Source organism: Nomascus leucogenys, chromosome 24 (genome assembly GCF_006542625.1).
Source record: "Nomascus leucogenys isolate Asia chromosome 24, Asia_NLE_v1, whole genome shotgun sequence".
Taxonomy (NCBI): domain Eukaryota; kingdom Metazoa; phylum Chordata; class Mammalia; order Primates; family Hylobatidae; genus Nomascus; species Nomascus leucogenys.
This window is the reverse complement of record NC_044404.1, coordinates 3,510,136-3,521,753: the sequence shown is the minus strand read 5'-3', so window position 1 is coordinate 3,521,753 and position 11,618 is coordinate 3,510,136. Positions and strand designations below refer to the sequence as shown.

The window sequence follows — 11,618 nt, the reverse complement described above, 5'->3', positions numbered from 1 at the left end:
GGCCTGACACCCACAGGGCTTGACCCCAGGGTTGGAGAGTCCATCTGTGCTGGGGACGCACCCACTACAGAGGTTTGGCCAGAGCCTGGCCCAGACAGGATGCCGAGGAGGAGGTGGGGGATGCACGGAGGCCTGGAAGGACAGAGCCAGGACAAGGACACCAGGGCCCAGCCCAGGCTCGTGAGCCCCTGCACACCCCCACGCAGGGCCTGCCGGCCTGCCTGTGGCCACAGCCTCAGCTTCCCTCTTGCACAAGGGGCCACCCAGCCTGTGAGCCAGGCACCCCTGTGCCTCCGGGTAACCCCAGCCTCTGTGACCCCAGCCCTTTTCCAGCCTTTTCCCAGCCCTTTCCTAGCCCTTCCCCAGCCCTTTCCCAGCCGGAGCCGGAGCAGGAGGGCTCTGGCCTTTGCCTTGTTCCCTTGATGTGGCCATTTCGAGGGTGCTTTCCTCAAGACACGATCTGGCCCCAGGCCCTCAGTCCCTCCTTGACTCCCGCAGACCCCCAGCTGGCTCCCCCAGCCCTGCCCTGCCCATGGCACCACTTGGGGGCTCACCAGGAGGCCTCGGTCACCAGGCTGCTGTCAGTGTCACCGCTGGGGGCTCTGTGAGTCCCCTGTCCCAGAGCTGAGATTCCTCAGGCTCAGGTGCCGCCCTGGGCCCCAGGCAGCCGGCTCACCACACCCCTGCTCTCGGTGGGGCCGCAGCTGCCCACACACAAATGTTCTGGGGCTTGAGGATGACGAAGTCTTGCCAGGCTCCCTCTGAGGGGCCTGGTGGGGCTGGGGGAAGGGCGGCACCAGTGGCCCCTCTGCCTGGCTGAGCTGGGGAAGTGGTAACAGCGGTTCCCGTGGCCGCCCACGATCCCTGTCAGTGCAGGAACATGGTGAGGGCAGAGTAGCCCCCCTAGAGCTCCCCCAGCACTCCAGGATCCCGGCCTCCGGGCCTCATGCCTGCCTTCCCAAGGGCCCTGCCTGGGCGCAACGCAGCCAGGGGTGAGACGGGATACCCCGACAGAGCAGTGCTCATCCGGGTGGTGTGCTGGGCAGGCCCCTCGGGCAGCGGCAGGTGGCAGAGCCTCGTGGGGCGGGACATCCCCTGACTTCCCTGGCCACAGGGTGGGCCACACCCACTCCCACTGTTGGGGCAGCAGAGGACGGGCTGCAGCACAGGCTTCCAGAGGCCCAACCAGTACCCCAGCTTCTCTAGGGTAGGGGCCTTTCTGGAACCACCATGCTCTGCAGGCAGAGCAGTCCCCAGGGTCTGGGGGCCTGTGGCCCGGGGTTAGGGCCTGCGCCCTAAGGAGCAGGCTTTGCAGCCTACCCTGGGGGCCTGTCCAGCTCCGCCCTCTGAGGACGGGCCAGGTCTTTTCTTAGGGTGTCCTTTGGGCCTGGCGCAGGCTCCGACGGGCACCTGGTGAGTGGCACCGGAGGCTGAGCGAACGGGAAGCCCATGTGTGCTGGTGAGCACGTTTATCGGAACCACGTTTGGGGGTTGACGGGGCTTAGGCATGGTGCAGAGGGTGGCGTGGTTGGAGCAAGGCAGATACAGGCTTCAGGGCGAGGCCCAGACGGCCGTCCTGAGCAGCCCTGGTGCCTCACAAGCACCTCAGCCTGTGTCGTGGCCAGGTCAGCCGCGCCTCCCAGGGCAGGCTCAGGACAGGTGCGCACAGATGCATACCACACACACCCGGGGCAAAAAAACAGGTAAAAATGGAAAGGGACTTGGTATCATTTTAATGTTGTATAAGTTTTGCTTCTAAAAATTTAAATATTTCTCTATGTATAGATCCTAAAACGCCGGGAAAACTGCCTGGCGGGGCCAGCCTCGAAGCCCCTCCTGTGGGCCCCGGGCTAGCAGCTTTAGCCTTTCCTCCCCGGGAGCAGGGGCAGGAGGGAGGCAGGGGCCGAGGGGACACAGGGCAGCCGGGGACACAGGGCAGCCAGGGACACACAGTTTTGGGGGCCTGGCTGCCCTGTTTCCTAAGCAAACACAACACGCCCACCCCTACCCTGGGTCTCCAGAGCCGCCCAGGTTCCCACCACTGACAGGGTCAGAGGCGGAGCAGGACCAGGTTTTCAGCGGCCGCGGATGCTGGCCCAGGGGCTCCCTTGGAGGGTGCTGGCGCATCCACACTGCCCTCGTGGCCCACGGAGCAGGCGCCCTCGGGGGTGCCCCGCTCCTCTTCTGGGGGTCCCTGCCGGCCCAGGCCCTGCAGTCTCTGCTGCCGCTCCTGGGCCTGGCGGGCCCGGCTGGCAATGGCACGCACGCGGCTCTGGCTGCGGGAGGAGGAGCGCCGCAGAAAACCAGGGCCGCCTGCTACCCCCTCCCCAGCCGGGCCCAGGCTGGTGGGTGACGTGATGTCTCCTGCCTGCTGGAAGACTGTGAGCCAGCGCAGCTGCTCTGTCAGGGAGTCCTGTCTCACCCCTGGCCCCGACACCCGCCGTGTCCCTCCCGGGAGGCCCAGGTTGTGGCTCAGGCTGCGGGAGCCGCCCTCAAAGCTAGGGGCAAAGTCATCAGCAGTGAGGTCCCCCAGGCTCTTGGACTTGGCAGTCACGGGGCAGTCCTGCAGGCCCACCAGGGAAAGGCAGCCCCGGGGAGGCCGGAAGGGGAGGCCAGGCACCCGTGGGGCCAGGGGCCTGGGCCGCGGTTCGTCAGGCATGGGAGGCCGCTGGCCCGTAGCCCGCAGGTTGGGGTTGGATTTGCTCTTGGTCACAGGTGGCAGGTCTGGGCGGGCAGCTGAAGCTGAGTGGGGCCTGGGGGGCAGGCGTCCCATGTGGGCTCCAGCGAGGCTCTCACGGCTGCGGCCCAGGCCCAGGCTGGGCAGGGAGAGGTCAATGACAGTGTCACTGGATGACATGCTGGAGGAGGAGGAAACGCTGTCTCGGTGGCCACATGGCTCCAGCCGCTGCCATAGCCGGTCACTGCCTGTGGCGTCAGAGTACACAGCAGGGGCCGGGAAGGGACCGGCCAGGGGCCGCCATCCTCCCAGGGGCTCCGTGGGCACCTGCCCCTCACTCTTCACCCTTCTAATCACAGGCAGGTGGCCCGGGGTCCGGGGCTGGCTCCTGCCGTCTGTCTGGCTGCCAGGGGCCCCCTCGTACGCCCTGCCAGGGCCCTTGTCGTCGCATGGCCGAGGCCCGCGGTCTCGGGGCTCCTCCGTGTCCTCTGGGGACTCCTCAGTGTCCTGTGGGGGGCTTGCCACATTAGCCGCGGGTCCTGTGGGGTACGGGGGCTGTCCCTGAGAAGAGCTGGTGGGGACAGCCGCTGGTGGCAGGGGGCCAGGGCCTGGGGCGGGCTCCTCAGCAATGGTTTCCAGGCTGCACGGTGGGGGGAGCGGCCGCTGCGTGGAGAGGGGGCGGGTGTCTGTGGTGGGGTGGGGGAGTGAGAGAGAGAGAGCCAGAGGGAGAAGCAGAAGAGAGAAAGAAAGGGAGGCAGGGAGAGAGGCGGAGAGGAGTCGGATCAGGGTGGTGTCCCCGGTGCCCTGTGCCGAGGGTCACCGGGCCCAGCTCCCACCCCGAGGCATCCCCCGGGCACAGCACACTCAGTGTCCCCACCCTGCTGCTGCTGGGGCCCAGTCTACGCCCTGTGCCGCACACGGGGCCCTCCTTGGGCTGGGACAGCACGGGACACCAGGGCTGGGCCCCGTTACCTGTCACTCGCCGCTCTCAGTTCCTAACTACGGAGGCAGCGTGGGTGGGGGCAGAAAGGAAAGCTTGGTCAGGGGGGTCTGGAGGGGCAGGGTGGTGTGGGGCGGGCTCCATGTATGTCCCTCCCTCCAGGCTAAGGAGACACCCTCCTAGTGGGCGCTTCAGCTCAAAGCAGTGAAGCCCCAGGGCCCAGGGAATCTACTCCACGCAGCACTCAGCAGGCTCTAGGCGTCCCGGGGGCACAGGAGACGCCCAGCAGCTGCACTGCCTGCCCACATCAGACTTCCCAGTAGGGACCCCTGGAGCCTGCCCTAGAGGGAGGTGGGAATGGGATGGGACGTGGCCCCCAGTCCCAGGAAAGGCATCAGGGCCATGCAGGTTGCCAACCGCCCAGGAGGTGAGTTTGGGGAAGCGCCCAGCCGGAGGGGCCCAGCATGTCAGGCCACAGTCGCAGCCCTGGACCCTCAGCAAGAGCAGCTGGTTCTTCCCAGCCTGTCGGGCCTCAAACCAGCTCCACCCAAGTCCCAGGGCCTCAAGGTCAGACAGGAGGGCTGGGGCTACGGGCCACAGGCAAGCCAAGGGAGCAGAGTGCCACGGAGACAGAGCCACGAGCACGAGCACACGAGGCGACGCCGTCCACGCAGAAGCAGCAGCAGGTGACCCAGGCCCAGCCATGCCAGGGGCGTGCGGGAGGACCACGCAGGGCAAGAGGGGCTTACCGGCGGAGAACATGGGGGATTTACTCCTGATCTCCTCCAGCTTTTGAGCAAACAAGGCACTCATCTCTCCCTGCAGGGCCCCCGGTTGCCTGCAGGCGCCCTCAGGCCAGCGGGGGGACCTTTCGGGGATGCCCGGGCTGTCTGGGCTGCTGGAGTCCGAGGACATGGAGCCGCTACCGACTGGACCCTGCCTCCAGGTCCCGGGACCCTTGGGGGCCTCTCTGTTTCTCCCTGGGATAGCTTGAGGGTCCAGGCCACAGCAGGGGGCCCCCAGCGAGTCAGCCCGGGCCTGGGGCTGCTGGCGAATGGCTGCCTGCCTGCTCGCAGGCCCCGGGCTGGGTGGCCGCTCCCTCCGCAGGCCCTCGGTGTTCACGCCGGTGCAGGATCCCACCACACACTTCATGCACGTGGCAGCCATCCCAGCAGGCCCGGGGCCATCTAGGACACGCGGGGGCCGCACTCGCACAGGGCTCTTCTCTGTCACCGCAGCTGGTGCCTTACCTCGGGGGCTGCCGCTGCCAGGCCCCTCCTGGGCTGGGGCTCCCGGAGCAGGTCCGGGCCTGGGGGGCACCACGTCGTCTGCCACCCCCTTGGAGCCTGTGTCCTGTGTGCCCAGGACCAGCTCCGGGAAGCCCTTGCGGCCCGGCTTCTGGCTCTTGGTCGGGGCGCTGGCTGTGCGCCGCAGGAGCCGCTGGCTAACGGAGGGCCGGGCCGGGGGCCGCCCAGCAGCATGACTGTCCAGCGAACCGGGCTTTGGGCCTCGGAGGAAGAGGCCTTTTAGGCCCAGAGCCTGCTTGACCTGCAAGAGAAGGAGCCCACATAGCTGTTGCCAGGGGTCCCAGCCCAGCTGCAGCTGCAGCCCCAGGGCCAGCTCTTCAGACCGTGCCACAGACGTGCCGTGCGTGTCTCGGTCCGAGGGGCCACCTCAGGCTGGGGGGTGTGTGGACACACCAGGGCCTTCAAGAGCAGGGTCCCTAGGGCAGCTCTGCCTGGGACAGTGGCTGCTACAGATCTAAGTACAGATGGCCCACCCCACCCTTCCGGCAGAAACTGCCCTCACCTGAGCTGTCCTGGGCATGTGGGGCCCATGAGGGGCATGGAGAGAAGGTCCTTCCCTCCGGAGGAGAGACCTCGAGCCCCAGCCTGGCCCACCACAGCCTGCACCTGCTCAGAGGCCCGCAGGCCCGGGCGCTGGCAGGGGACACTGGTGTGGCACTCCCTGGTTGTGTGTGCCCCACCCTCAGGCAGGAGTAGCTGGTCCACAGCAGGAGTAGCCAGGTGCATTGGGAGGCCCATTTGCCTGGCTCCTGTCCTGCCCACTCCCATGGTGATACTCCTGCCCTAGGAAGTACCACCTCTTCCAGGAAGGCTTCCTGAATTCCCCCAGGCAGCCTTTTCTGGTCTTGCCCTGCCCTCCACTCGTGTGAGCCCCCAAGGCCCACAGCTGGCTTGCTGCCCCCTGAACCCTGCCAAGATGGGCTCAGGCTCCCAGCCCACCAGCACCTGGCCGCAGCCGATCTTCCTGGACAGCTGGGCCCAGGAGGTCCCTGCCTGAGCAGAACAGCTGCTGAGAGGGAGGCAGCCGCATCTCCAGGGCACAGAGGCCAGAGGGGCCCTCACATGCCAGATGCCCCCGAGACCAGCAGCACCCACTGCGCCCCCATGACGAGCCGTGCTCGTGCACAGAGCGACCCAGGCCCGGCAGGTGGGTCACCCCCCTGCAGGGGCCCCTCTGGGCAGATGCGTTCAGATGGCCAGCACTTGAATCAGCTTCCTGATTCAAGATCCCAAATCTACGCATTTGGTCACAGTGGCTGGGAAGCCATTTAGAAGCAGATCCGGGATTCTGGCCTGGAGCACCGGCCTCAGGGGTGCCCTCATCCCAGGCACTGGGCATGGTTGGCAAGGACAGGGAGGGAGCAGGAGGGGAACTCAGAACCAACAGCCTGAGGGTCCGAGATGGGGGCAGGAGAGAGAAGGAGGGGGATAGGAGGGGCATAGCGGGGGCTCCAGCGGGATCCCCGCCAGGGAAGGGGCTGAGGTAGGGGAGGGAGGAGGGGGGAGGACAGTGAGACGGCGGCCACCCAGCTGAACCCTGGATCTGCCTCATAAATGCCACTATGGCTGGGGATGGCCAGGGCCCCCAGAGCCATGTCATGATCCACGTCACATGAGCGACAGTCTCCAAATGCTACCAAGAATCACGGATGCTAATGGGGTGCGGCCTGGGCATGCAGGGGCGGCGGGCCGCACTGTCCCGCGCACCAGGTACCTTCAAGGCTCCTAACAGTGCTGCGCTTCTAAAAGTAGACTGTGGCCATAGAGAAGCCGACTGCAAGACCAAAGAGACAGAGGGAGCAGGTGAGGCGGCCACAGCAGTGGCGTGGGGAGCCCCGCGGCCTGGGGGACGAGGAACAGATGGGTGGATAGACAGCAGGGGCCAGATGGCACCTCTGGGCCCGAGAGCATGGCAGGAGAGAGTCAGCATTGGGCCTGGGCAGGCCCCTCGTGCTGTGTGTGCGGGGTCCCCCGAGGGCCAGCTGCAGCCAGCAGGACCCAGAGGGCACTGGGCCCCAGCTCAAAGCCAGGGCAGCAGGGCCGGCACCAAGACCCCTTCCTGCGGAAGCTGAGGCCCCACTCTGACCTGGGGCAGGGGACAGACGTGCTGGGTGTGGAGTCACAGGCAAACCCGGGCAGCTGCCTTCCACGTGACACCAGGAAGTAGAGGGGTGGAGGGTGGGAGAGGGGAGAGGGGCGTCACTCGGTCCCTGCTGAGAAGCCAGATGGCAGCACTAGGGGGATGAAGGCTGCGAGGCCACCAAGAGTCTGAGACAGGCATGGGTGACACAGGGCGGGGCAAGGCCCAGAGCACTCGGGACCTGTCCTGCCCGAGATGCCCACAGCCAGCCCTGAGATCCGAGGTGGGCACTGGTGGCTCAGGAGCCAGGCCCCCACAGCAGCCCCTCTTGAGATAGAGGAGCAGAGGCCCGGGGAGGGGACCCTAGGCCTCACTGCCTGAGTTCAGGACCCAGCACTGGGGACACATGGGGGGGCATGGGACAAGGGGCTGGTGTGGCCCCTCCCCATGATGGCTGGTGGCAGGGGGTGATACTCACCTTACCGCTGATGTCACTGACAGCCACGTGCACGAAGATGGAGGCCTCTTCCATCCCCTCCAGGTACACGTGCCTGTAGCCTGGAGCAGTGTGGGTCAATGGGGTCATGAGGTCACAGCCACCCAGGGCCCCCACCTGCTCTGCCCCCCACTCTACTTAAAGGTCCCAAGACCCCAGATACAGCCAACAAGCCCAAGCCTGGGGCCTCTGCCTCCTGTGGGCCCAGCACTACCCCTACCTCCTCCAGGAAGCCCACTGGCATTGCACCAGCCTGCAGGGACCTCTTCCTGGGGGTGGCCCCTCCCCCACAGGCCATGCCCCTGCCTGACCCGCAGATCCGCAGGCTGGCTGTTGTCCTGTCCTCAGCCCTCTTCCTGGGAGTGGCCTCTCCCACACAGGCTGTGTCCCCATCTGACCCACAGAGCCCCAGGCTGGCGCTCCTCCCATTCTCAGCTCCTGTCTCGTTGGTGCCAGGTGCAGGCCCACCCACACAGGCGCTGACTCGCAGGGGAAAGAGTGCCTGCCCTGCCCTGGGGCCCTCGGCCAGTGTGGGGGGGCACCGTGTCCACCCCTCCCACCTGGCATCATGCTGCTGAAGGCCAGCGTCCTCTGGCCAATGAAGTCACGCCCAATGGGATCGTGGTCCCAGACGAGGAAGCGGACCAGCGCGATCTCCGGCATGTGCACCGTGAACACCAGGGTCTCCTCCCAGGTGGGGTTGAATCCTGGGGAAGCAGCGCCAGGAGGAGTGTCCCATGGGGAGGGCCCAGCCCAGCACCGCTCCAGCCTGGAGCCCCCAGCCCACACCACTCCCAGTGCCACTCCCGGTGCTGCTTCTGGGACTGCCCACCTAGAGGGGAGTGGCGCCTAGGACTGTCACCGAGGGAGGCCTGGGCAGAGCACCCTGGCACACCAGGTAGCCCCAACCCTCCCCCATCAGACTTCCATCACAGGCGTGACGGAGCCACGGCCGAGCCTCACCATTGTCGTCCACCACGCGGGTCTGCTCCCTGCTGCAGTCCACAGGAAGCCCGATGATCTCCACCTCCACAAAGGGGTCGATGATCTGGGACACAGGAGTAGGGGTGGCATCGGGGCCCATCGCGATGCCCGGCCCGCCCCCCACTCCCACCCCACCCGCCTGTGCGGGGCTGGCCCCCACCTCCCCGCGGTCCCCCAGCATGGAGTCGCGCGGCTTGGGAAGCTGCTGGCCACTGATGATCCGGAGCACCAGCTGCTTCTTGAGCTGCCCGGGCAGGGGGTCCTCCGAGTTGGGGTTGAACACGCCTGAGGGGATGCCGGGCAGGTGGTCAGTGGCCCAGCCCTCAGCAAGTCCCCTAGGAGGCCCACCCGAGCCCTGAGCGTCCGAGCGCCTCACCCTGGCACATGCACCCAGGCTTGAGTACGTAGCCGCAGCCACCGTTGGCACTAAACTTGGCTCGGTTCAGCTGTAGCATCCGGCCCTCTGACTGGTAGTTCAGGGCAACTATGAGGGGACACAAGGCTGCCCTGGTCAGCACCTGACCTTCCAGGTGTGTGCCCCACCCACCCGCCACCACACGCTAGCCTCCCCTGCACAGCTGCCGCGGATCTGCCGTCTACCCCTCGTTCACCCAATATGAATGGGACTCCAAGGTTCGCACCTGTGCAGGACTGAGGCCAGCACATCCTGGAGGGACGTTCCCAGAGCTGGCACAGCCAGCCTCGCAGGCAGGTATCCCTGGGAGTACGTGGACAGGCCTGCACCATCGCTCCCACATCCCCCCAAGGCCTGAAGGACCCTGCCCCAGTTCTAGCCTGGTGTCAGTGGCAGCCTGGTGTCGGCAGCATGCCACGGAGGTGTGGAGGCTCCAAGGGCAATAGAGCCCAGGACAGAACCAAGGCCCCAGTGGGTCCCCTGCTCACCCCTTGGGCTTCAGGGACCGTCTGAGCTGAGCCCTCCCCACCACACCCAGCGCACCATGCCCGCACCCACCCATTTGGCAGCCGGCGTTCCAGAAGGGCTGCGGGTTGTAGTTGCTGGAGTCCACGCGGTAGGAGGAGGGGTAGATGCGGGAGAGCTGGTGCTGGTTGAAGCGCAGGTACTGCGCCGGCTTCTGCTGCAGAATCTGGTGGGCCTTGGTCTCGCTGAAGGATGACACCTGCCAGCTGGACGCCGCTGTGGTGCCAGTGACCGGGCATCAGACTGCGAGTCCTCGACCTTGCCCCGCGCCCAGCAGCATAGCAGGGATGGGGGACAGGGAGGCCTCCGCCCGTGGCCCCAGGTCCCCGAGCCGCTCACCCTCCATCTCTATGTCATGGGTGGCCACGGACTTGGTGTACTTCACCAGGTCAGAGAGGGCCCGGGACAGCTTCATGGTCTTCTTCTGCCGGGTTGCCCTGTGGCAGGTGCAGGGGGTCAGAACCCCTCCCATCCAGGGCCCACCTGGCACCCAGCTCCGTGAGACGGGCTCCAGGGCTCCGGCAGGTTCATTAATTCACGCAGCAGGCCCCGAACCCTCAGAGACCGACACCAGACTGGGCCGCGGGCTGCGGAAACCTCAGTGCCAGGCAGGATGTGGGCTGGCTCGGAGCTACCAGCAGATGCAAAGGCCCCAGGTACTGTGTGCAGTGGAGGAGGATGTGGCCTGCCAAGCGTGGCAGGTGTGGGGGCTTCTGGAAGGTTCTGAGCAGGGGAGAGCTGCAGTCGGGGCCTGGGTCTGGCCTAGAATCACTACGCGGAGAGGAGGCCGGGGTCCAAGGGGGCCTCCGTGTCGCCCAGGTGGCAGCGGCACATGTGGATCAGATGTGTGTTAAGGGCAGAGCCCGGCTGGCAAAAGGGATGGGACGGGACAGGAGGGGGCTGTGCCCAGGTGTGGGGCACGGAGGAACCATTGGGGGATGGAAGTGAGGGGAGACGGCAATAGGAGGGAGTGGGTGGCACGGGGGAGCCCAGGGTCTGGGAGGGGCGGGAGCTCCTTCTGGGCCTGTAGGTTTGAAATCCCGAAGAGACCCCAGATAGTGCTGAGGGAGGCCTCAGACACGGGGGCCTGGGCCTTGAATTCAGCCTGACTGGGCGGGAAGTGGGGGAGCCACTTCATGGCAGGCATTTGATGCCCCCTGGGGAGGGCATGAGGCTGGGGGCCTCATAGGAGGAGGCGGCGAGGACCAAGAGCCGACAGCCCAGCAGCATCCAGGCCTGTGGGGACCTGGGCCCTCCAGCCACCTGCTCGGCCGGCCCTGCCCCCACTGCCCGCAGCCACCAGCCTGCCTGCCCTGCACACCATACTCCCCACCACTTCCCACTGCTTCCAGGGGCCAAGAAGGGGGTGGGTCCTGCCCTGCTCAGGGACGGTCCTGGTGGGGTCACCGCAGAGAAGGGCCTGGCTGGGCCAGGCTCCCAGGAGTGTGCAGGGCCTCCCCATGGGGCAGGGCACCTACCCTCGGCTCTGGCCTCCCGGGGAGTCCTGACCCTCATCTCCCTCCTCCACGCTGGCCGCCTTCTTCAGCTTGCTGCCCTTCTTCTGTGCGGGGGGCAGAGGTGTGAGCTGTAGAGCCCCTGCCCCAGGCCAGGCCTTGGCGAAGGATGGGGTGTTGGGGAGGGGCTGTCCTCCGGGGTCCCCAGCGGCCCACGCAGCATCCCATGTCCATCCCGCCTGGCTGGGCCTGCCAAAGCCTCCTCGGTGCCCTCTTGATCTGGGCTCTGGCAGACTCTCAGGGCAGCCACAAGGCATCTGAGCTTGGGGCGAGGGCCAGCGTGGGCCAGAGAAGGGATGTGAGCCAGCAAGGCACCTGTCCCCACCAGCTCCAAGCCCAGGCTTCTGGCCCAGTCCCTGGCACCTGCAGCCGATAGCTCAGCCTGACTCAGAGGGGATCCTGCGAGCCAGGCTGGGAACCCTGGGGGCTGGAGGAGACCCCCATCTGCTCTGGCTGGGGCAGGACCCACTGGGGCACTGGGAGCAGGGAGGACGCTGGGCCCAGACTGGGACCCTGGCCTGGGAGCTGCGGCGGACCTTGCGCCTGGAGAAGCTTCCCACAACGAGGCGGCCGTCGCGTCTGCTGGCCCCGGCATCCTCCCCAGACTCCACGTCCTCTTCAGCTTTGCTCTGAGTCCAAGGGAGAGACAGGGACAAGGTGAGCCCAGCCTTGAACCAGAC

At 66.7% G+C, this 11,618-nt stretch overlaps 1 protein-coding gene across 2 annotated transcripts in view; it reads right to left on the bottom strand.

Moving 5' to 3' along the window:
- Positions 1 to 1,712: 1,712 nt before the first annotated feature.
- The window catches only part of PLCH2 (phospholipase C eta 2), a 36,897-nt gene continuing 26,991 nt past the window's right edge, over positions 1,713 to 11,618 (bottom strand). The window contains exons 12-23 of one of the 2 annotated variants that reach the window (XM_030805378.1): positions 11,475 to 11,567; positions 10,903 to 10,985; positions 9,764 to 9,861; positions 9,458 to 9,640; positions 8,861 to 8,968; positions 8,645 to 8,769; positions 8,464 to 8,548; positions 8,061 to 8,207; positions 7,483 to 7,562; positions 4,367 to 5,165; positions 3,650 to 3,676; positions 2,988 to 3,363 (exon numbers count right to left, since the gene is read on the bottom strand). In XM_030805378.1, the coding sequence (XP_030661238.1) occupies positions 3,666 to 3,676; positions 4,367 to 5,165; positions 7,483 to 7,562; positions 8,061 to 8,207; positions 8,464 to 8,548; positions 8,645 to 8,769; positions 8,861 to 8,968; positions 9,458 to 9,640; positions 9,764 to 9,861; positions 10,903 to 10,985; positions 11,475 to 11,567 (1,812 nt within the window). In that variant the 3' untranslated portion in view covers positions 2,988 to 3,363; positions 3,650 to 3,665. Of the gene's footprint in view, positions 3,364 to 3,649; positions 3,677 to 4,366; positions 5,166 to 7,482; positions 7,563 to 8,060; positions 8,208 to 8,463; positions 8,549 to 8,644; positions 8,770 to 8,860; positions 8,969 to 9,457; positions 9,641 to 9,763; positions 9,862 to 10,902; positions 10,986 to 11,474; positions 11,568 to 11,618 lie in introns of both variants that reach the window. The other variant, XM_030805379.1, reaches the window with a different exon arrangement.